Source organism: Argentina silus, assembly GCF_951799395.1.
Source record: "Argentina silus genome assembly, chromosome: 8".
Taxonomy (NCBI): domain Eukaryota; kingdom Metazoa; phylum Chordata; class Actinopteri; order Argentiniformes; family Argentinidae; genus Argentina; species Argentina silus.
The window spans coordinates 5,909,936-5,935,975 of record NC_139662.1 but is presented as its reverse complement, the minus strand read 5'-3'; the positions used below and the strand labels follow the sequence as shown (position 1 = coordinate 5,935,975).

General features: G+C 40.8%; 1 protein-coding gene across 2 annotated transcripts; it reads right to left on the bottom strand.

The window, feature by feature from the left end:
* Positions 1–16,913: 16,913 nt before the first annotated feature.
* On the bottom strand, positions 16,914–26,040 carry prdm2a (PR domain containing 2, with ZNF domain a). Of its 2 annotated transcripts, none has more exons than XM_083675590.1 (4): positions 25,952–26,040; positions 24,926–25,004; positions 19,903–24,438; positions 16,914–19,818 (listed from the first exon to the last, which is right to left on the bottom strand). In XM_083675590.1, the coding sequence occupies exon 3, from the start codon at positions 24,344–24,346 to the stop codon at positions 19,910–19,912; it is 4,437 nt and encodes a 1,478-aa protein (XP_083531716.1). In that variant the 5' UTR covers positions 24,347–24,438; positions 24,926–25,004; positions 25,952–26,040; the 3' UTR covers positions 16,914–19,818; positions 19,903–19,909. The 2 variants fall into 2 exon arrangements, with proteins under 2 accessions (XP_083531716.1, XP_083531717.1); XM_083675591.1 differs by having other exon boundaries at positions 19,903–24,372.

Genomic DNA, 26,040 nt, shown 5'->3' with positions numbered 1-26,040 from the left:
AGATAAGGACTCCACCAATTACCATAGTCATTAGATTCCAAATCCACCAGCGGCAGCCAATGATAATACTTCAAAGCGTGCCACATTTCACACAGCCTACCAGAATAACAATGAGGTTCCCAGGTTGCATTTGAATTCCAATGTGAAGCATGTCATGACATTAAATACAGCAAACCTGTGGACAAAAACAAAGAGATTTAATGAGACTTCATACCACAAAGACATGACTTTCCAAAGAAGTGATGAGGCAGTGCATAAACTAAGAATTGTTCTGTAGTTTCTAATAAAAAAAATACGAATATCAAATATTTAAAATCTTATTGCAGGGCAACAGCAAAGTAATTATTTGCAGTTGCTGGCCAGATTATCCATGTGTACAGTATCTGGCTTAGAGTAGTGTCTGGCAGTATTTGGGAGAGTTAGACCTCAGAGTACATATGAAGAGGTCGGGCCTTAAAGTGGACAGTGACCTCTCAGCTAAACTTGGCAAATATCACATGTGAAGCTGTGTGACAGTCAGTTCAGGAAATGAGAAAGACGGGTGAGGATGTCAGCAGGAAACAGAAGGAGACACTGGCCATTGTTGGCCATTGTCCAGTGTTATTATGGCTCACCCTTTAAAAGTCTGTTATTCTATCAATGCTGATACTTACAAGTCACACTCCAGACTTCATCTATATAAATGATCGGAATGTCGGATATGTTTCCCAAAAAAAAGTTAAACATTTTCAAATGCAAATCATGGATCCTTAAATTCTATTTTGGTTCAAAATTACATTTATCGAATAAGAACTTGTAACTCTTCTTACAATGACAGAAATTCAAGAATACAGCACACCATGGTGACACTGCATAGAGATGAATGAAATAAAATCCTAGCCTATCATGCAGAAGAAATATACGCCATCACTGCTGAGAAAGATGCATTTCCTATACAACACTGCCCTCATCTGACAAAAAAAGATGAAACCAATAACCATACTGTAAGAAGACAAACATTGTAGCTTGAGTTACTAAGGCCTAAAATACATCCATTCATTTAAAATAAATCACGGCATAAGTGTGAAGAAATCAATCAATTCAATAGGCGAAACCGTGTGTAGCATCGTGTCATGATTTCATAAGGAAGAGAGTGACAATCTTCTGTCAATATTTGAATTGTTACCAGATGGAAATGTGACATTTGCACCAAATGGGCTCTATCATGTATTATCATTAATTAGCCTGTAGCATTTGTGTCATATCATTCATATTCTGTGGTAGGAGATATGAGGGTGTAGGATCAGGGTTAGGATCATCAACTGTGAGCTGTTAAGTGGTCCATGAGTGGTAGTCAATGTCGACTGGTGCAAGAGTCTGATAGCCAGGTGGAATGACGTACAAAAAAGGAGCAGCAGGAGGCCATAACACAATGTTCTAACACACACACACACACACACACACACACACACACACACACACACAGATTACTTTTTAATACACCCTCACCTCCCCTCCTTCCTGCTCTCATTCTCCAAATCTTCTGATTACTGCAGTAACAGACACGATTAGTGCTGTTTAATGAGCTTTGCAGGGCTGAGAGTTCTGCTCCTCTCTCTGCTCTGTAGACTACAGACCCCCCGCCCTTTCTGGATGACGCATGCTTCTTACTGTCGTGTGTGTGTGTGTGTGTGTGTGTGTGTGTGTGTGTGTGTGTGTGTGTGTGTGTGTGTGTGTGTGTGTGTGTGTGTGTGGCATGTGTGTGTGTGTGTGTGTGTGTGTGTGTGTGTGTGTGTGTGTGTGTGGGCATGTGTGTGTGTGCAAGTTGAGAAACTGTGTCTCTGAACATATGAGCTCTGCAAGGTGGCAGAGAAATCTAGGAGGTCACCATATCTGTCTGGCGTCTCTCTTAGCAGCCTTCTTTTTTTGCAGAAGTGTACATGTTTTAAGCTCCTCTCTTTGTGTACTTATTCATGTCCTTCTCAGCCGCTGCTATAACAGTATCCTAAACCATGGTACATTTTCTCATGTCCTCAGGAGGTAAGAGATTGTGGTGTTGGGAGGGTTTACAGAATGTGCAACTTTGGAAAGCACTGTTTGCTTGCAGTGCTTAAATGCTAAGCTTATTATCAAGATTTTGATAGTGTTTCAATCAAGTGCAAACAGGATTAGACTACACAGTCAAAGCACAATAAACACAAAACTGAAGATAGAGGACAGTGACTGCTGAAATACCATGCTTCCTTGTTACTTTGTAGTCCGGTACTTCAGTCATTGGGTGATGGTATCACTGCCTATACAAACAGGGGTGCAGACAGGCAGTGTTCAATACACACGCCTCACTGCCAAAGTCTGGATAAGATAACACTGTTGTATGCTCAAGATCATTTTCTTTCTTTTACATTTTGTAAGTTATGTGAATACTGGGTGGTCTGTGGATCTCATGGTAGAACCACCCTGAAACACAGGATCTTGATCTGTATCGCTGTGAAAACAATGTAGAATGTAGAAGATTTCTCATAATTTTTAATGTCTAAATAAACAGACATTTGTTGTTTGTTGATTGAAGATCAGATATCCCCATATAGAGGAACATCTTTTCAATACCTCCCTAAAAACAGAATACTGTATAATCAGCCCTGCTGACACATTTCTCATCCAGTGTACCTGAAATGTGTCACTATTCTGTTAACATTTTAGGGATTTTACTTGCACTATGCAACATAATGCTAACATTATTCTTTATACAATGGGTTGATCAAATCAAGCATTGTGACCGACCAAGAAGCATTCCAGCCGTTCTTCAGGATATTGTAACTTTTTGGAAACACGTTTTTCAATAACGAAAATGTTGCTATACCAATGGAGTCATTTATGGTTGTTCATCCTTATGCTGCTACACTCCTCAAAAACCAAACTGGCTAGCTAGCTTGTATAAGCCAGGCCAGCCAGGTAGAGATATGTTTACTAGATTGCCATGCCAATTATATTAGACCATGCATTTCAGAACTACCAACCAGTCTGCGTCCCTAACTACGGTGATATTTAATGCGTTCCAGAACTATCAACGAACCTGTGTCCTTAACTACGGTAATAGTTTTATGAACTACTTTTATAGGCGGAGGAAATAAACCTATACAATATATCATGAAAAAAAAACACCAGCATCATTGCTTGTTGTCAGAATTGTTGTTGTCGGTGTAAACCTGTTGTATAAAAGCAAAAACACACAAGAGGGTGTGCTATATCTAGTATATCTATATCTATATCTAGTATATCAGAAGGGCTGTGATGGTGGATGGATGGTTGACCGCATCACAGCCGTTCCGATATCCACAATATAGCACACCCTGTTGTGTGTTATTGCTTAAATAACATCTGTCAAAACTGTGACAGTTCATGACAAATGACTGAAAAGCGTGAGCTTCCTTTAAGCTACCTTTCCTTCTCAGCCTTCATTCAAACTACTTCTTCCCACGCAACCCACACCATGTCCTCTCCTCATCTAGCCATAATTGAAAACTTGGTCATTTGAGGTGCTGGGTTGAATAGAAAACATGGCCATCCATAAATATGCACCTGTCGACAACACAGCCATGTCTCAGTCCCAGTGCGATTATCAGCACAGGGAGGCGGAGGGGACGTGAATCACACTTGACAGGACCATTTCCTCTCCCTGTCATCAGCGATGATGCAGCCTGGGGGCATGAAAGCTGTGGTGTGTCATGGAAACAAAAACAAGAGGGAATACATGAAACAGTGAATGTGCAATGAGCCTGCTCTATCAGGGTTTAGTGTTGAGTTGAAAATGAAATGTAGCATTTCATCAGGGGACTCTCTTGTCTTCAAATGATTTTGCTCCATCAGAAATGTCTGGGGCGCTGTACTAGCTATGTATTCTGACTCGCAAATGGACCTCTGTTCTGTGTCAGCTTCCATTTCAAGTTAATTAAATTATTTGAGCACACAAGACTAAAGACCAACCAAATCATTTGAGCTAAAGGGAGAGTTTGAGTTAAAAAATCATAATTCGATTTGCCACAGCAGCCGAGTAGCTAGCATATAGCTTTGGCCAGCAGTTTAACATGGATTCTCAATTTAGCCCAACAGCCCGATGTGTTAGTGTCTCGGCTGCTGTGGCAAATGGAATGACAGGCGCTTCACAGATGGTGTCACTACTGGTCAACAGACAACATCTTAGGTATGTGAAAGAATAAGAAATTATGAGTTTTGGGTGATGTCTCTGGTGACCTTTGCCTGGTACCTGTGTAACTGACCAGTATCCAACCCCGGGTCTCATGCATGCCACAAGACTGTGTTAGACTGCTGAGTGAAAGCCACTTGCACATTAGCTGGGTGAGCTAATGTAAATCTTCAGATTTCAAGCAAGATTCTCTGAATTACTACCAGTACATCTGCACTCTTACCATACAGGGGATGTGAACATCAGCAGAGGAGAACATGTCACTTCTTCAGAAGACTCCTTCACATTACTCCTAACAAAGGCCTACAGGCCTCTCAAATGCTAATGTAGCACAATTATTTGTCCACATGGATGGGTCTATGGTACAGAAAAAACTAACGGGGTAAGCTCTTCATTTCTTAAAGTGTGAAACACAAAGAATTTCACCAAAACTTCAAGGTCACCTAAGTCCATCCTTACCATCTAAATCTCTGTACACTTACAAAAGCAGGCACTCAGCAGACCTATTATCTCGCCCAGTGTGAGCTCACTCCCCCTTGCAGTTCCTGCCTAGCCAATTAGGGGGTGAAAAACATTAAATTAAAATAGAAATGTAATGTTTCATAAAAAGACTGTCATCTTAAAATGGTTCTCTCTCTCTCTCTCTCTTATGAAGTTAAAATACATGCAATGAACCTGTATTCTGACTTGCAAGCCTTCGTTTGAAGTGAGTTTAGAGGTGTCCCTTCAATATGTATTTATATAGCACATTTAGTACATTTCATACAAATAATACAATGCAAAGAACTTCATAAGAAAGAAAAAGAAAAAAAAGGAAATAAGTATCCAGTAAACATGTTGTCCCCCACGAATTATGTAGTGCACCTCCTTGTGTGAATTGGTGAAAATTAAAAGGTATGACTGAAAACTTAACGGAAGGTGTAGTGTTTATTTGATTCATTATCAGTCTTGCTTTTTACAGCTTTGCGATTATTTGAAGGCAGTCGACAGATTTGACGTAGGCTGAAAAGATACCGAAGCTTCTCGTGCTTACTTAATTTTCAAGGATTCATTTTCAAAGTTTTGGCAGTATTACTTGAAAACAGTCAATTGTCCCGAAAGATCAGTTTTGAAACGTTTGTACTCTCCTCTTTGCACCCTGTAATGACGTTTTTAATGATAACAACCTATCACCTCCGCAAAGTCACGAGATGAATCGGCATCACCTCGAAACTCCTAACAACGGAACCTCTACGGCAAGACGCATCATTCAACCAAGTTTAATCAAAATTGGGGCAAAATCGGTGTAATTCTGTAAATGCCGCATTTGTATGGTAAGATGCATCATCCACCAGTGTCGTCAACATTTTCCCAGTGGTGTCGGAGATGAAACGTTAGACATACAGTGCCTATAGAAAGTCATCATACCCTGTGAAATCTTTACCTTTTGTCACATTACACCCTGGAAATTAAAATAAGTCAAATCTAAGTTTTTTGAGCTGTATGTACACATTATAACCCTCATCATCAAAGTGAAAATAAAAATGTTACAAATTCTGGACAATTATTAAAAATTAATTAGTGAAATACCTGGTTTGGTTAAGTGATCAGCCCCTTAGAGTATACCATTATAAACTTGCTCAGATGCAACCAATCAACTTCCAGATCAAACACCAGGCTAATTGCCCCCCACCTGACATCAATTGTAGTGGTTTTGATTACTTCAGAATAAAACCAGCTGTTTCTTGAGGATTCCACTACTAGAAGTGCATGGTTCTGCAAAGAATTCACCATGGTTGGAAAAGTACTTTCAAAAGGCCTCCGGGATAAAGTTGTAGGAAAGCAAAAGTTAGGTGAAGGCTACAAAAAGATTTCGAAGGCTTTAGCTATCCCTCTGAGTACCGTTCAGAGCATCATTAAGAAGTGGAAGTCGTACGGCACCAGCAACACCTTGCCTAGATCAGGCCGTCTGTCCAAACTGGATGACCGAGCCAGGAGGACATTGATCAGAGAAGCTACCAAAAGGCCAAAGGCTTACAAGTCTTTATGGCTGGGACTGGTCTGGCTGTGCATGTGACAACAATCTCACAAGCTTTACACAAAGCTGGCCTGTATGGTAGGGTAGCAAGAAAGAAGCCTTTTCTGAAAAAGCGGCACCTTCATGAAGAAAACATACGCAGAGATGGATTGTCTAGATCTGAAGGCGTTGATGCCTGAAGGGAGGATTTAGAGGATTTAGAGGGAAGTAGAGGATTAGAAACTGGGATTGACACTGACGGAGTGAGTGGTGGAATCACATGCTCTCCGGGCATTTTCCACCTACTGCTACAGATAACAGCCAACACCAAGGCCAAATATAGGCAAGAAAAACAACAGCAGTCCAGTGAAGACAGTGAACATCATTCGTCTGTGAAAGATACCACATCATACAGACTGGAAGACAATTGCTATGGCTGCAATTAGCTTTCAACGATTAAAAAGATTAGATCTGTCTGAAGAGCCAAAAGGAAGAAAATACAGTTTTTTCATTATGCTTGTATGACTCGTGAAGCATAAACCCAGAGATGAACTGCGCCATTACAAAAAAGAACACTAAAAGTTTTAACCAATCAAAATCTATCACTAACATCCTCACCTGTAATCTAAGTGCACTAGTACCACACTAGAAATTCCCCTTTCTCTCCCTAAAGGTGGGATAAATCTTACAAGCTTTTCCTACCTTGTGCGACCTTGAAGTTAGAATGAATATGATGCCATCATATTGGTTACTATAATCCTATATCTTTTATTAATGCTGTGATCTCTATTTACAATGACCCTTGTGTCTCTGGGGTATGAGGGACGAGCTCATCTGATATTGATTTTTGCATTAAAGTGCTGGCTCAGTAGAGGATACCGAGATTAGGTCTGTTAGTCTGGACTGGTCCTCCGCCTTTGCTGCTCACTCATCTGAAGCTTAAAAGGAGGAGGAGATCTTTGATATTGGATGGAGTTGCAGGTATGAGACGAGCCTCAGTGTCTCTTTACAGTGCAATAAATGTCCCACAGCCCATCACTTTAATCCAAATGACTGCCCTGATAGCAGTTTTCCTCCGTAAGACTTTTGCCTCTATTGTCAATTTCAAAATTGCTGTTTGTGTCTGAAAATGGTTTTCTGTCATATAGTTATGTAACCCCTATGTAAACCCCTTCTCCTATGCTTCAATAAATGGTGCTCTAGTAGCTTCTTGGAGACATATGGGACCTGAGACATATGGGACCTGAGTTCCCTTCCGACAGATCATAACTGCAACAGGAACACAGTTATCTACTGACATTACTCGCACCATCCTCATCCCTGCCCCTAAAAATACAAGCTCTCTGAGAGAGAGATTCAGTCTACAGCATGGCTTTCTCCTGACTATTGGTATTGTGGCCACAGCAGGATGCCCACCAGCCTCATGTGATTCTTGACAGTTGAGGTGGAGGGGAACACCCTGGGCTCTGACTCCTGTGGAGGGGGCTCGTTGGTGCTGACTGATGACCTGTAATCATCTGTGATAGAGTTGTACAGTCTGTATTCCTCATTATATTGCTTACTTGTGGTAAGGGTTACAGTTAGGAATAGCTTTGAAGTGGTAAGTGTCAGGGGAAGGTATTAGAAAACATTAGCAATAACAATTAGCAAACAAAACCACTAAAAGCACCGTTGTCAAAACTGGCCCAAGCCCGATTCGAACTAGCAACCTTTGGGTTGCAAGTCTTGGTTGTGCACGCCCTCGCCAACCCCAACCTACCACCTACTAAAGCATTCTTTTGTTTGTATCATAGTTATGATAATTATATCTTGTAATATGACAAATAGGATTCTTCCTTTTGTATCATAGCTATTGAAATATCATACTCAAGTAAAAGTACTGTTACTTGAGTGTAAGAGAGGAAATGAATGTAAGAATAAACATGTTTTTATTCAGTATTCCATGAGGTAACTATTCAAAGCATACAATTCACAAACAAATTGAAAATATATAAAAAAAAAAGAAAAAAAAAAGAGCTTATTAACACACTAACTCACCCCTTCACTCACTCATCACTCACTCACACACACACACACACGCACGCACTCGCACACGCACACGCACACCCACAATATTTGTATACACCTCTTGTAAAATGTTAACTATTACATTATGGCAGGTGAGGCAGTTACACCTTGGCTAAGAAGTTAGTGTTGCCAGCAATTGTTACGGGTTACACTATATTAGATTTCATGCTTTCGTGTTTGAAGAAGTGGCCTAGTTCCATTTCCTAAATCTTTTACACAAAAGACAAAAATGCCTAATTTATATTGATAGGCAAATATACAACTGGTATGGGTTTCTAATGAAATTATTCAGTTGTCAGTGCTCATGCATCCCAAGTGACCATCTCTCCAAATATATGTCCTAGTAGTAGCTTGTTGTTAACAAACAAAAAATTTAGCAGGTTCTCTGACCAGCAAATATATACAAATTTGTAATCATAGTTAGCTTACCTCAACATGTTTCATTAAGTTCGACAATTCATTTTTATAGGCAGATAATTCCACCGTCCTGGAGAGGCAGAGTTTACACTGCACGATGATGCTGTTGCTTTTGATGTCCTTCACATCAAACAGCTCACTTAGGTATGGCCAGGGATGTTCATGTTCCTTCTCTCCTCCAGATTCAGAGGTGCTAATGTTGTCTCTGTGACCAGTATCTTCCTCCTCTAAAACTTCCATCCCCATCTCCATTTCCATCCTTCCTACACTTCAACATGGTTTGATTTAATTGGTATGTTTGTGTTTAGGAACATTGTTCGCTATTTTATATGATTGTGCACACTGACAGCAGTTTTGACACTAGTGCTTTTTATTGTTTTTGTGCTAAAACCTGCCTGTAATGATGTCGCTACAGATATAATTGTACAGTACTCTGTAACGAATAACAAAAATTAAGTAGAGAAGTATAATACTTCATTAGAAACATACTTAAGTAAAAGTAGAATCACAGACTTTCAAAAATACTCAAAAAAGTATGAATCCTTGAAAAATCTACTCAATTACAGTAACATGAGTAGTTTACTTTCCACCTCTGGAATTAGGTCTTGGAATCTGACGGATAGGAAAAGTGCTTAAACGTCAATATTTTCAAATCCAGGTTATGATACAATGATGGACAGGATGGTTAGGTGATAGTATTGCGGTCCGTAGGTTTCTTATGTATTTCACCCCCTTTTGACCTTTAGTTTCCTTAGTATTGGGGAGAAGTAATAGTGTTACATAGTGTTTCTGTCATACTGTACCAGAGAGAGATTGCTAGAGATTGCGGTAGGAGTTTGGGGTCTATCAGTAGTCAAGGGTAAAGTTCCAGCAAATATGTTTGCATTCAGATCAACTTTTTCAGTTATCCTACTGACTTTTCTCCTTACCTCAAACAAAACCTGCAAAATAAATCATCCCTTACATGCCAAACTTTTAGTGGTGTTTTTTTTTCATTTTCATTCCATCAACAGTTTATTTTCAGAAATAATGAATTCCATACCCTCATTCTAGGAGCTATGACTCACCAGATACAAATTATATGTTAACTTCTTTACCTTGCACACTCACTCACACATACTTACTGCAGACTACCAGGGCGACTCAGCGTGAATCCTTCTACTGTGTATGATTAGCAACATTGAGCGTATAAAGCTAATCTCCAACCTCAGGGAAGCCCACTGAGTAAGTATGAGGGATCTCCAGTGAGTTGGTACCAGACACAAGATGCACCAAAGCAGGGGGCATCAAGTAACACTGAGGGGTTTACTGAGGGGTTTTCACAATGATGGTAGTTATGGGGAGAAATTGGATCGATGGATCAATCAAGACGAATAGTCTTTTTTCTCCTTTCTGTTGTGGCAGCAGGCTTAGAGCACAAGGATCTCTGATCCTACAATGGATGAAAACTTCAATTACATACCAGACATTATGAGGCTGGGCCTCTGTGGATTATTCCACCAGTGACTGTGTCAATGCATGTGAGATGAGACTCTAAAAATAGAAAAACAGCCATCTCTTATTTAAACATTCTCTCTCTCTTTCTGTCTCTGCAGACATGTTGCAAGGCTTCAAAGAGCATAGATAGAGCAGGGAGAGACTAGCAGTAATAGGAAGCTACACAGAGAATGATAATGTCATCCACCCTAACACAGAGAGACACCTAGGCTGAATGCACCAAGAGCTCTCACCAATAACTGATGGGTAGGAGTCATTGGAAGTAAGCAAGGTAGTCTAACTTGAGTTTCAAACTCTTTGATGAGAGGCAACAGAGAGGGAGAGGTAATGTATAATCCTCTCTGGCATTTGACAAAAGAGCAAACGTTGGCTGTAAACAGATAAGAACACAACCCAAAACAGTACTTGTACAAAGAGTCTGTAGGTGTGCTATACAGAATATAGCATTGCAACAGTCCCAAGACGGGTTAAAGAGAGATAAATATACTACTAGAGAAACAGTACTATCGAGTAGAATCAACCAAAATTCATGTTTCTCTGTGAAATGGTTTGCTCATTTTTACCTTGACATGATTTGCCATACTTTGCATGTTGTAGCATACACCACCCTCTGACAGTGTTGAGCATACCTACTCACAGCTATTTCAATTAAAAAAAACTATCCAATTTCAACTATCCTAACTGTAATGCATTGTAGTACATTGATATGTCAATACACAAGTAGTAGATGGCGCTAGTACACGAGTGATTCCACTTACCGATACCGGATACAAGATAGTAGTGGTAGAAGAATACTTAATCCTACTCCCAGTTCCTGTATTTAATAACCCACACACCGCCCAACACCTATAAAGAATCAAACCGTTTCCATCAAGAGTGGAATAGTGGAATAGAGTTTCCACGCAACGAAAACATGCATAGTTCCCTAATGATGTTTGGAATTTAAAGATTAGTCAGCACTTGACGGCGAACTTGGTCGTTTAGAACACCAAGGCAACTTTGCTTGGAATGGGAACCACTGAACATAAGTGGAATATTATAACTAGTCTGAACATCTTTCTTTAGAGACCACATTCTATTATTTTACAATCTGACGAAATATTATGACTCAACATGCAAGCTAATGAGAGAGAACAAAATAAGACTACATACTCTGTGACAAAATCGAAGATGCTGTCCTGAGGAGATGAAACATGAAAACATGTAAGCCTGAAATTTACTCCCAAAAACTCAGAGACAGGCCACGGTCACATACAGGTCAGCCATGACCCAGGGGTCTGTATGTGCTAGAAGTGCTGTGACACTGTGTGATTAAGTGCTTCAGGCAAACCCAGCCATTCATGAGGATTTGACCCGGCAAAAAGAACCCTGGAGATACAAAACTCAAACAGCCGACAATGCACTGACATCCAGGCGTGATCACACATACGCACACACACACACAGCTCTGACATCACATAAAAATGTGCACACTCACATGCATGCACACGCGCACACACACACACGTGACATCTTCCCTTCAGAGATGGAAGCTGCACCTCTGACTATCAACACTTCACTGAACCTTTGTCCAAAGGTGTTATTCAGCGTTATCTACAGCGCATTCAGCCATAGGCCTCTCACTGTAGTTAAACCAACTGCATTAATTATTTACTGCTGGAATCTGAAAATCTGGAGAGGAATAAAGATAATAGCCTATTTAATGAAGGTATAATACACTCAAAGCTATGTGCTGTAAAGATACACATATCACAATTAACCAAATCTAAAGCAAAATCCCGCCCACTCAAAGAACATAGGCTATATGTTTCCCAACCGAGAAAACTAAAACCTAGCTAGAACCTAGAAACGGGATGTTATTGGCAGATGGAAATTCATCGGCATGAGGAATGTTGCCATTGCATTGTCCATTACTAGCTACTGCCTGTCCAGTGCACTACACTCATCATTTGCTGACTAGATGAATTTTCACTGAAGCGGTGTGTAGTTGGCTAATTTATTATCACACATTATTATATTTTTACTAGCTAGTAAACAACACAGCAGTAAGCTAGCTAGCTAGCTATAACAAGGCTGATGTTTTGTTCCTGCAAGGCAAATTGTGTGCATGTACGAGACTAGACTAGTTGTTCATGCAGTTTGCGTGTGCGTGTGTGAGACATCTATAGTGCACTGTAGGGTTTGGCAACAAGGACGGCAACTTTTACTGATGTATTCATGAAGGGAACTGAGGGGTTTCACAAAACGGAGGAACTTAGGCTTGGTTCAAACTGAACTTAAACTAAGACTTCTCAAACTTAACTTTCAGGGTCCAAAAGGACCAGGCTGCTATCCAGTCGGCCTATACCGGCCTAAATCTTCAGCTGTCTTTACAGCCAGGTCCTCTCCTGGCTTCTTCCCTGGGAGCAGCGTAGCCTCCAGCCATCTTCCTTCAGAGCTCAAATCTAGATAAGAACCTAGTTGCAAATCTAGCTACCATCACTCTCTTTGGGAAGACTTTCGCCGATACAGTATGTTCTGTTGTAATTGTGGGAAGCACTAAACCGTGACAAAAAAAGTTGCCAACAGTCACCGTAATTTTGCTTATATTTGTAGTAGGTATCTTAGAGAGTTGGTTAATGTTGAAACTGAGAGCAGAGCATGTGATGGAGGGGGGAATGAAAACAAAACACAAGCAACACTGCGGCCACTGGAGTTTCAGCAACTCCAGATATGGCCTTTACTGTTTCAAAAATGCAATAAGAAAAGTGAAAAAAAAGAAAAGGTTTTGTTTTGATGGTGACTGCTCTCAAGGGGTACATTTTGTCACACAAAATCTCAAGCCTGTTTCACAGACTCATTTGTTTAACGTTGCCTTAGGCCTTTTCTGTTCTCTGAGGTTAATTAGCACTCTTCCGGTGTCTGATCATTTTTGCTAGCTTGTCACCCTTTCGTATCCTGATTAAAAAAACATTTACATCAATGGAACAGAAGCAAGATAATGTGAAAACTGAGTATAGCAGGGTTTACTGATAACAGTGTTGAAATCACTGCATGATTATTTTGCTAGGACTTTTCGGTGTTTGTGAATTGTGACATGAAGAATGGGTTGAAACAAAATGTTTGGATTGTGAGTAAGAACAAAATGACTTATTCCAGGTTAAAAACAGTTGTCATTAAAATCTCTACTGTTAACTTTGCTGTTATAATATAAAACATCAATTGACTGTTGTTTTCAAAGGAACCAACTACATTGAACAACATCAGGTTTGGATCCCATTAATTAGAATAAGGAATCACGATGGAATCAAGACTAAATATGATTCAAGCATACTGTTAGCACCATGTTACTCTGTGTGTTCTTACACCCATAGCATCTAACACCAGAAACCATAATGTATCTGTATCCAGTTGTCTAAGTAAAGCATCAGGGTAGCCTCTTGCAGAATGGACACAACAAAAAAAACACAGACAATTTATCAACATTACCATTTCATACTGTGCACTCTTGTAGAGAAAGCATTCAATCCAGTTTTAGAAAATATATTACAGTACTTTACTTAATTGCTTGTCATTATTCACAAGATTCCCCTCAAAGCCCCCAAAACACTTTCGTCAGTGATTTTAAACAGCTATGCTGAGTAAAAATTAGTTTGCATATTATTTGCCATGTTAACAAAAAACACATGTATAACTTGTGGTAAGGTGAGAGGAGGAGGGATTGGTAGAATAGAATAACTAGGTAGTAGAATAACCTGTCTCAGCTATTAGTAAAAATTTAATTAATCACATTATAAGACATAATTTAGTGTGACTTTCTTTTTATGTTAATAGGTGGGGGGAGGATACTGTACTCACTGGCTTGCATGAGTTGCCCCTGGCGACCAAACACCTGGGAGAAGGGGGTGCTGCTGCAGGTGAGAGTGCCCTCCATGGCTGACGTTCTCAGGGGAGAGGTTCCTCCACTTTATCCAGGGGAGGCGTAACAAGGGTCAGCTGAAAAGCGTGGTGAGGGTGAGTGGTGGTGGTTGTTGTAATGCCGGAGCTCCCTTCCTTCACTAGAACAGTTTAGATTACAGATGTTTTGCACCAGCTACCGTATGCAGTCTGCCACAGGTTTGAGATCAGTGCTGTTTCACGGTCCGCTCTGTTTCACGGTCCGCTTTCACGGTCTGCTCTTCGATTGGTCTGAGATCTGTGCCGTCCTTCCCTCCTCCTCAGTAGTCCTCCTATGAGGCACAGCTTCAGAGTGAGTGCACAGCTAACACAGCATGAAGAGAAGCCTGCTGCAGTCTGAGCGCATAAACTCTCATTCCCCTGTCACTGATCTTCACTGAGAGCATATGAGTGGAGAGAGAGTATGAGCATGTTTGTATGTGTGTGTGCGTGCCTGTGTGCCTGTGTGCATGCGTGTGTATGTGTGTGTGTGTGTGACCAGCTATAATGTTATTTCTGCCGCTGCTGTGTTATCTTTCTCCCTCTCTCTCTCTGTTTCCCTCCTTCTCACTGTTAAACTGAGCTGAGCAGAAACACGGGCTGCTCCTCCAGGTGAGAGACACAGTTGATACCAGAAGTGTTGACATTCTCTTTTTCATCTCTGTCCCTACCCCCTTGGTGATGGCTGTGTCTGTCACACTTGCTCTATGCCCACTCACTCCCCTTTCAATTTCTCCCCCTCTCTCTCTCTCCCTCTCTTCTTTTCCACATGTTGAGGCTTAGTTTGATGTATACAGCTCCTTCTCCCATGAACAGAAATAGCACAGCATGGTGGGACCTTGAGGTTCCTTTCTAAAACTACAGGTAAGGGAGAGAGAGGGATGGGAGTTATTTTTTTTTTTTTTTTTTTTTTTAATATTTTCAACAAAATAAACATTTTCTTAACATTCATATTCATACACACTCTTATCAAGTAATATGTTATTTACCTATCTATTACATTCTCTGTGACCTATTTAATTGCTTCAACAGACATACAGTAAATGGCTGTGCTACCCAGTAGCAAAGTAAGAGAGCTACTCTGCCCAGCTGTCGCATCTGACACTAATAGTTTTGGAGAACTAATGCGGTGAATCATGAAAAAATAATTAACATTTACACTTCTGACTGCTGTTACATGAATAGCATAGATACTGTAGAGGAGGGGGAAGAGAGGGAGACTGTGTGCTTGGCATACTAGCTTAAAATGATGAAAAATGGGATTTACGTTGATTGATTATGGCCATACGCATCATAAAATCACTGGTTTAAAATGCCTTTGCTTCTTCTTTTAGCTCCCTCTGGGCCTTCCCCTTAGCTATAGGCGAGGACATCAAGCAGTGTTCATGAGTCAAATGTGTTCAATTTGGTGTGCTGTGTATGTGTGCGTGTGTATGTGTATGTGTGCGTGTGTATGTGTCTCAGGTGATGCTGTTGGTTGGTACATTGGCGCACCACTCTGTGCCAAGAATAATCTACAGTCATTACGATTGCATCAACTGGAGGGAGAGTTTATCATAGAAACAAAGGGTTAACCTCTTGTCAAAAACACTTACTGCACTGGGAGGGAGGTGACAAATCTCACCAAACCATGAGTGGTGGGAATATAAATCAGATTGATGTCCCGAGGTGAAACGGCAACATGCTGTGCATGAGATTGGAATTAGCAACCCTCACCCAAGCATAACCATTTCTCCATAGTCACTGTCCAGGTATGAGCAGTTTGGCTGTTCATGATTGTACAGCCACAGAGCTGTATGCAACTGAATTGTATGACTGAGTTACAGCCATGACGCAGGGGGACCGAGGGAATTGTGGCTATGTCACTGTGACAGATGGGAAGCACGGCACAGCTCTCAAACACATAACCCTCACTGCTGGGGATACATAAAACAACCTGCTCCTTCCCCAGGCCCTCTGAGAGATTGCCTGCACTAAATCAAACATAATGCAGGCACGCCACACCAGTTTTGCCAATCCCCCCTGTCAGCCTTTTACATTTCAATCAAAACAATACCTATCCATTTTTTTACTTATTTTTTTATATTGTTATTGGTTGTGATTACCAATGATGACTCATACCGACTCTGCTGCTGTTGTGTATTCTACCTTGTCCTGCTGTTGCATCTCATTGCAACTGGGCGTGTTCATCAATGGTGAATGTCATTAAGAGGATCATGGCAAATGTTCCTGGGAAACCATATATATCAGGGTGAAAAGACTGCAATGTGGCAAAGGCATCGAAATGCATGCTCTGAAAGCCACAAGCTTATCTGAAGGGGTCTGAATACTTCCCGAATGCACTATGTCCTCACTTTCAATATGACTTAGGCCCTATGTGGTTTTCAGATGCTTAATCATCACATACTGAGTGACAGGATACCATGACTAAAGCAGAAGGGATGACATTCAGAAATAGTTATCGAGAAAGGCAGGAATTTGGAACACATAAGCCAGAGGAAGCCAAAATCTCCCATGGATAAGATAAATACAACAGAGGAATAAATTGGCATAAGATCAATGTTGGACCTAATTGGGTGGATTAGTCCTTGGGTCAGATCAATCTGTACATGATGTGGGATTCACAGATTAATCATAGCTGTACAGAAGAGGTTCAACTTCTAATCAGAGGTCCAAGTTCCAATCGGCACAGAATGGGCTGATGTATTGGTATCGGTATCATTGGAGGAAAAAACAAAAGATGTCCACAACTCCCAATAGTGATTTATTGAAAATCACACACAGAAAGAGCACCTCTTTACCTTTGAGAGTGATGCTTTTTTATCAGCCCCTGTTCAGCTGCATTCACAAATAGTTAATTTTGTAGGTGTCCAGAAATTATTAGTTTGAAATTTGAAATAAAACAAGTTTCCATCTAAATGTATCCACATTCATATTCAACTCAAAATGTCCAAAAAGCTTTTGCCATATGTGATGGTTCACTAAAAATAGTGCACTGCCTGATGGTGTCTTTTACAAGTTCAGTGTCTATGGTAAGGAAAGTGCACCACCATCTGGACACATTACATTTTTACTTAACTTTATTTAAGCAAAATAGATCTTACAAAATTAAGTACTCAGGCCAATATTACCATGGTTAGAAGCAACCAATCAATTTGCAGTTAATCAAAATCCCATTTAATATGAATCAACTGGTCTTACTGTACTTAAGTCTTACTGTACATGGACTACTATGAAACATTTTATCTAAGTAACACGTAGTAGGATAGTTATTAACATTAGTACAGAATCACAGCACAGCTTTTTAAACTGAACATTCCCCATTTATTTTGAACACTTGCCTGAAAAACTAAATTTCAGACATATATGCAACAGTGCAAATCATACACAGAACCGTTCAGATTGATACAGGATTTAAATTATTAATAAATATACATTATTTATTTTACACTTTGAGATGCTACAAGCACTTTTCACAGTTAGATGACTTTCTCCAAACACATATCCAACACTCTAAGGTCAGTCTGAATGAATTAAATGCTACAGTCATGGGGGGAAAAGGAAAAAGAAAAACTGTACTATGGAGGGGTAATATAATCTTTCTGGGATGATGATAAATATTAAATACTGTTTCTATGATTTTACCATCTTGATTTACCCCAGTTATATTGACAAAAATACCCTGCTTCGCTTAACCTTCCCCTGTACCTCCGGTCATTTTGTGAGCTAACAGCAAGACTATCATAGAAGTTCTTATTGAACTCCTGTAACTTAGTAGTGCTGTTGCAACATTGGTAATATCAATCGAGACACGGGCTTAATCCATGAATTACACATATGTTGTTTATCTAAACAAAGAGACAACACACTCTTAATGATAACTTCTGTATTACTAAAATAGGAGCAAAATAAGAAAGCTTCTTTGCCCAGACATATGTTAGGTGACTGAATTAAATAAAATGACCAAAGTTCACAAAAACTGAACCTTCCCCTTTTTGTTAAGTTCAGCAAATCCTCTTTTAGTTTGTCATACGATGGAAACACAATGTTTTGTACCACAAATAGAGGAAAAAATCAACAGAGGAAACCTATTGTAACGTACTGTACATCTGCAGGAAGAAGACAATCATATGCTGTTCCTAGTATTGTACATTTGAAACTACATGAAAGCAAGCCAAATAGTTGTAATTAATCTCTGTGATCTAAGATTTCAGGGAACAGATAATTGAAGAAAAAATAAGAAAATAATTGCAAATGATGTTACACTCACTGAACACTTTATTAGTAACACTATACTAATACTGGGTAGGGTCTCACTTTGCTCTCAAAACAACCTCAGTTCTTTGTGGCATTGATTCCACAAGATGTTGGAAGCATTCCTTTGAAATTCTGGTCCATGATGACATCATGCAATTCCTGCAGATTTTTCAGGTGCACTTTCAAGCTGTGAATCTCCCGTTCTACCACATCCCAAAAGGTGTTCTACTGGATTCAGATACGGCCACTGAACTCATTGTCATGTTCATGAAACCAGTTTGAGACAACTTTTGCTTTGTGACATGGTGCATTATCATGCTGGAAGTAGCCACTAGAAGATAAATTGTGGCCATGAAGGGATGCACATGGTCAGCAACAATACTCAAACAGGCTGTGGCATTTAAGCGATGATTGATTGGTATTAACGGGCCCAAAGTGTGCCAAGAAAACATTCCCCACACCATTACACCACCTTGAGAAGGTGTACAGGAGTTCCTAATAAAGTGGTCAGTGAGTGTATGATAAACTATTGATAGGTGCTTTTATGTTATATTCAACATTGTGCTTTTTATTATATGATGTCATTTTGTGCAAAGAATATCAAAGCCATGTTTTTTTTAAACCTCAAGGGCTTACATTTTCACTTCCTCCAACTTAACAATGCATGTCTACATATGCAATATCATTTTTTTTTTAAAAAGGTCAGTGTTATTTCCCTCACATTATTTCCAATGGCACAGCCAGAACTTCTTGTTCTACAATCTAATAAATAGTTTTACCACATAAATCAGATGTCCAATAAATTAAGACAGATAGAAGCTTCTGGTTGTTAACACCAGCAATAGACTGGCAATTAAACAGCCAACACAAAAATGTTAAAGCTTCAAATGATCTTCGACTCTACTCTCATGTTGTTTGTTATATCATCTACATTGAGGCTATTAGCATGTTGAAGAATAAAGGCTTTCACTTGATGCATATCATTCAAACCTCAAAATATGGTGCAAAACTTGACACATTGAGAATGGGGCAACCTAGTTCTACTTTAAAGTGTTAGCATGCATTGCGGGTCCAAACAAAAAGGCCACAGACAGTACACAGATTTAAAAAGTGTGTTTGCATGCCCATATGATTGCCAACTGCAGTAAATGAAGCCCAGTACGTAACTTCTTCAGAAAAATAATTACATTCTGTGACAAACATGACAATTACAGGTGACGTTTCAACACAGCACAACAGTCTTTTCCTAACAGTCTATGAAATGGACACGTCATGTACAAAACTGTACTACAAAAGCCTTCAAAATATTGGCCAATTGCAACTACCCATTGCTGCATTCACCATCACTGCATTCCTTTTTACTTCAGTTGTAGAACAGGTTCTCATTAAGCCTCCACAAATTTGACATGATGAACAATGGAACATCTCTAAGGTGTCCGCTAGGCTTTCTCCTGCACATCACAGAGGCAGTCAGAGGAGATTGATTCTGTAGGAAAAGAAAATTGTCAGGAAAAGTGTAACTGAAACAGTATCCCTCTCTATATTGATGATAGATGCAAATTATACCTACTTCTCCCTTAAGGCTCCAGAACAGTCCTTTGTTCTTCCTTCACTGGAGATGAGATGCTAGGCAGCTGCAGACTGTGGGTAACTGTTTTTTCCTCAGTCTGGATGGAGATGTGCTCTTCCCTCTTGAGCTGTGGTTGAGTTTGTTTTGAGTTCACTATTGTAATGTTCATAGGGATTTCTTTGACACCATGCTGCACCCTACTGCCTTGATGTTGTGGGGAGTTGAAAGGGCGAACTATAGCAAGTGCAGTCAGCTTGGGGGACTCTTGCTGTGGTTGGATACTTCCCTTTGCAATGGTTTTACTTTTTTTGCTTGATAAAATTGTGTGCACTGGTAAGATGGCTGGCCTCTTGGCTGGACTAGAGGTACGCACTCTGGTTTTCTGTTCATGGTCAGATACTTGCCGTTTCTCCTCCATGTGAACTACTCCCCTGCGAGAGTGCCCATTGTTTTCCTTGGTGAGAGAGATGCTTCCATCTTTTCTTTTCTTGGCCACTTTGGAAGCAGGTTTCATGGGGCAGCCAGCCATATGCTTGGTTCGACTGCGGCGGTATGTGAACTCTCTGCTGCAGTGTGGGCAGGCAAAGATCTCCTGCTCTTCATCCACTGAGGATGACGAGGCTTTCGTTGATGAAGAGGCTGGCTTACTCCTCTGTGAAATGGCCCTTTGTACCAATTGTTTTTTCCTTTTGCTGAGCGCATTAAGCTTCAACTTCACAAGTGGCTCCTGATTGAGTTTGGGCCTATTTGTTTGACCTGCCCTGTGGGATGCATTTTGCCCATTCGTAGCATTGGTGGAGGACAGCACTCCATTTTGGGCCTTTGCAAAGTGTCGAAGAGGGATGGGGTTCTTCTTGGGTGTGTAGCGTCTTTTGTCACTGGCATTTGCACAGGCAAGAATGTGTTTGTGAAGCTCTGGCATGTTATCAAAGCTTTTGCCACATTTAGTGCATCGTATAGCAGTGCTGAAAGTTTGTGGGATGTTGTGGGTAGTGAAGTTGGTGGCTGAGGCTACAGATCCAGCAGGTGATCGGTTGTGATAGGGAAATGGAGGCGGCTTAAAACTGGGATAGTGCTGGTTGATGCCAAGGCGAACATCAGGATCTTTGAACTTTCCACCCTCCAAGGCCAAAATCTTTATTGTAGTAAAGAGTTCTTCAGTGGCATCTTCATTTTCTCTATCCTCATCTTTTGTGACAGCTTCATTGGACTCCATTGTGGTACAGGGCGATGAAGCCTCCTTGCTGACTTTTGTTGAATTGTTGTAGTTCTGGGGTCTGAGCATGCCATTTTCTTCCTCTGTATATGCACAGTCCTTGCCAGGGTGCAACTCCTTTTGATGATGTTTGAGATTGCAAAGGTAGGCAAATTCTTTTGTACATGCAGAGCAAATGAAGATCTTGCCCACACCATGGAGGGTGGAACGGTGCTCAAGCAAAGCAGTGGGGTTCCCAAAGAGCAGCACACAGAACTCACATTTGTAAGGCCATTCATCAGAATGCTCACTAACATGATGACCTAGTTCCTTCATTGAATGAAAAAGCTTATCACATACATTACAAATGAAGTTCTTGATGAAAGTCTGTTGTGGCTCGGAGAGAGTATCATTTGAGGATTCTTCCACTTCAGATGTTTCATCAAGAGAGTTGGATATGGTTTCAGGTGCAATGTCGGAGGGGCAGATAGATATGTCACCTGCTTCTTCTTTTTGGTTACATTCCTCTTTAACAATGGAGGAATTTAAATCTCCAACAGTTGGAAACTCAGATATCGCTGCAGAGGAGGTTGAAAGGGTAACTGATTTCACTATAGATGACACTAGAATAGTGGGGTCAACAGCTTCATACTGGGGTAAGGAAAGAAGCTGCTGCTGCTCTACATGATTCATGACCATCTGTGTGGGAGTTGTAGGTTCAACTGTATTTTCTTGGAAAGTAATTGAAGTAGGGACCAGATTCTCTGAGGAATCAAGAGCAACTGTGCATTCAATTAAAACAGTGTTACTGGTAATATTAAAGGAGTTGAGAAGGGAATCATTTAGATTTACAGCAGGTGAACATGGCACTTCAGATCCAATATTGGATTCAACAGAGGGAGTGTTCAGAGCAATTTCATTTATAGTGTGATCAGTGAGAAGTACATGACCTTGTAGATTAAGAGTTGGGTCATGGGGCTTCGAGAGGGTAACCAAGCTTGTGGAGTTAGCAGTAGCCCAATCTGGCAAAGCAGTGGTCAACTGGCACTCTGCTGAATTCAAAGTTTTTTCTGTGCATATTACAAAAGGTTCAGGAGATATATTAGGGGTAAATAGTTGAAAGGTAGGTTGATTTGTGGAGCTAGCAGAGGAAGATGGTGGTGGTGCTAAAACAGTAAACAGCGATGGAGCAGGGGGTAATACTGTATGTGGAGTTGGGGAGGCAAGTGCAATGGTGCATGGGGAGGCCGACTGCATGGCAACTGGCACTAGAGAGGAGGGGGATGGATTAAGTGCACCAGAGGGTAGAGTCAATCCAAACACAAGTCCTTCAGTAGTGGGTAAAATATCTGAAGCAGTAACTATGGCAATGTCTGTCACTAACGGTGCCTCTGGGTTTCCTAATATATTTAAGCTTGGCTCTCCAGCAATATCAAGGTTTGCGTATTCATTCATCAGCACCTTCTCCAACATGCTGGTGTTTGGCTTCCTTTTCTTAATAAGGGGCTGCATAACTAAGCCTCCCTTTGCTTCTGAATCCACTGTGCTCTTTCTGTTCACACTTAAATCCAACACAACTTCACCGAGAGCTTGGTCTTCATATTTTTTGACAGCATTTGAGAGATCCAAGGGTTGCTGGTTGCAGGAACTACCACCACATACTGAAGACCAGCCCTCTGGTAAAACATGAGTCATCATTGACTCCTCTTCTGGTGGACTGGTGGCATTCTCCTTCTCATCATTGCTGGACAAACTGCATGCAGGTGAACTGCAATGGCTCTCAAACTTTGATGCCTTGGGGTTAACTGAATCCCCTGTGTCGGACATTGTGTTCTCGACACTCAATGTAGGGCTTTGTTGTGGAGAGTTAGGCGGAGATCCTGTCCTTCTCTTAAACCTCCCTGACCCTGCTGGCAAGACAGTCAGGGAAAGCGGTGTGCACAGCTTCTGACCATCTGTGATCAGGGCAAGAGTGGGTTTAAGGCCGTCTTGCGTCTGTAGGAGCTGTTTCAGCTTAGGAGACAGGTAAACCGTTTTCTCTCTCTGAAGGATGGTAGACTCTGCATTCTGAGGAAGGAGAGATTCGATCAAAGAGGACACAAGTGATGAAGATGAGGATAAAACAGATTCAGATTCCAGTTCATTTTTTATTTGTGGGAGAAGAGGTGGTGTAGCAGTTCTCCTTTTTGTTGAGGGTTGACCATGTATCTCTTTCCCTGGGCAAAGAGCAGCTTCTACATTTAGAGCCTGGCTGATCTGGGCAGGACTGATAATCACAGCATCCAGCCCAACCAAAGTGGCAGATCCAGAGTTAACCTCAACTACTTCACAGCTGCTAACAGTGCTTGTTGACACAATCTTCCCATCAATGTAAAAGCTGAGGTTCTCAGAGATATTACTAGAGATGTCTAGCATATATTGTTCCTCTTGTTCTCCCTCATTATCCTCGACTGTGATTAGGCTTGAGATGCAATTGGGCTTGAGTTCCTGTTGAGACGTAGTAGGGGATAGCTTCTGAGGTTTTGCCTCCTGGGGTTGTATGGCCTTGCCAACACCTTTGGGCCGGAGGTGGCGCTCATGTATCCTGCGCTGATGTCGTCGCATGTACTTGTGTGTGCTAAATATCTTATTACAATATTTGCAAGCATGACTATTCTGTAATTCTCCATGTTCATCTGACATAGATGTCCGTTCTCCCCCAGCCATAACTGAGCTACAGGAGGAAGAAACACAATCTGGACCATCAGTCTGTATGGCAAAACTTACAGGATCCACAGGCTTTATTAAAGACCCAGGCCTTGACTTCGCATTTTCATGCCTCCTCTCATGCCGCCGCCGACCCATCTTTGAACCAAAGGATTTGCTGCAGTACTTGCATTTGAAAATGTGTGTGTGGTGATTTGCCAAGGCATGGATGTGTATATGACGTTCCAAGCCTTGCTTGCTGGTAAAATGTCTCTCACAGTGCTGACAAGGAAAGGAGTCCTGGAGATCTACATCAGGGTCATTGTCAGGATCATCTTGGAACTCAGGGCATAACAAATGGGAGACTGATCCTAAATCCTGATTCAGGTTTCCATCGCCTTTGGCCCCAGGTCTTTGGTTATTTGTGTTTGAATCTGCTAGCTCATCAACCAAAGAAAGGTTGCAATGAGTTTCCTCTGGTTCTTTGTCCTCCATCTCTTCCTCCTCTACATTCTCATCTCCAAACTCAGAAATGTACAGGCCTGAATGGGGAGAATCTTCCATCTCCTTGGGAAGCTGTGCCCTGCTCTCTGTGGATTACAGTGACACAGCAAGTGACACAGCAAGTCTGATGGAGAACCTCTCAGCTTTCAAACCTGTGATTGAGCAGATACCGATTATAAAAATAATAAAAATAAAAATTTCAAAAAAAAGGTCAAAAAAAGGTTTTACTCAGGTTAAGGGCCCCATTTCAAGAGCACAAAAAAGCATGACACGTGCCAAATGAGACTAGCATAGGCCACATTGGCCTGTCTGTAGCAATGTTCCATTGACAGCAGCAATAGCCTAATCTAGGTTTGTGCAGACTAAATGCACAATTCAGGTGCATAACTGTTAAATAAGTATGTATATGTAGTTGACATGATAGATCAGATGTCTAGAATGTTAAACGCACCAAATTGTCACCACTAAGTGTAGGCAAAACAATCACCCCTACATAAATAACTTTCATGTTTTTGAATGAGGAAGATTTAAATAAATAAGCTTCAAACATTTGAGGAAGAGACGATAAAACATAAGTTGCAACTGCATTGCAACTCAGTAACTGGGACTTGACTGAATAAGTAGGCCAAGCTCGCTTACCATTTTCAGGCTTGATGCAGGTTCCTCCACCTTTTTGACCTCCCTTGTTTTTTCTGAAGAATGGGCTAAAGGTTTCTGGCTGTAGAAAAAGAAACACAATTAATGAGGGATTAAGAAAATAGTAAGAGACAAACATGTTAACTTCAACATCATTTAAATATGTCAACTTACTAAACCTAGCCTCTGCCTACAGCGTGGTGACAAATAGACTGAAAATTGTCAATGGCAACTGAACAACCAAAACCACTTCAAGAGCTACCATTATGACAAAGGTTTTGGGACTGTCACCTGCTCCCTTACTTGCATACTGAGGCCAGCAACACATTAAAAGCAACACTAAGTGAGAAACACTCATGGTCATTCAGGCTCATTAAGTTAGCCTACTGTTACAACTCGTTCCGTTGACAGTATACCTACATACTGCGCAACTGAAATGTTGGCTAATATATATATTGGTCAATTATCATTAATTGTCCTTGATCAATCTGGCATGCATTGAATTCAAACTAGTAGGCCTACCACACATCCCTATAAACAAAACGTACAGGAGAGGCCTTAACAATTTGCCGTCTGAAAATGTTCAGGCAGAGGCCTTATCATTTGCCATCTTAAAATGATTATGAAAGCAAGCTCGGTCCTCTGCTGTCAGGTGCGCATAGTCGCATCAACGTCACAGACACATACTAGCTAGCTTGCTAACCCCAGCTCGAGCTCTAGGGTCACCTGGCTGCTTGCTAATAACACGTTCCTTAAGTGCCCATTCCACATTTACGGACTAGCTAGCAAATTCAAATATCGAAAAACACACAGTTAATATTTCCAAAGCCAATTTTATTGAGCAAGTAATCGAAACCTGCTGTTTTTGACCGTTAACACAACAAATGTATAGCTAACGGCAACGCAGGCTAGCTTAGGCTAAAATTGGAAAAAGTAGATGGTTTGCATCAATGACATCACCAATATTTTTTACTGTAGCATCTGATATGCAATGGTTCTCTTTAGGATATTTATAATTTCACAACGTACCTCTCTTTTTAGATGACTCTTGCACGAAAGCTGGGTTTCTATTTATTCTGTTGCAGGTTGTAGCTGTAGGGCTGTCTTCCTCACTATTG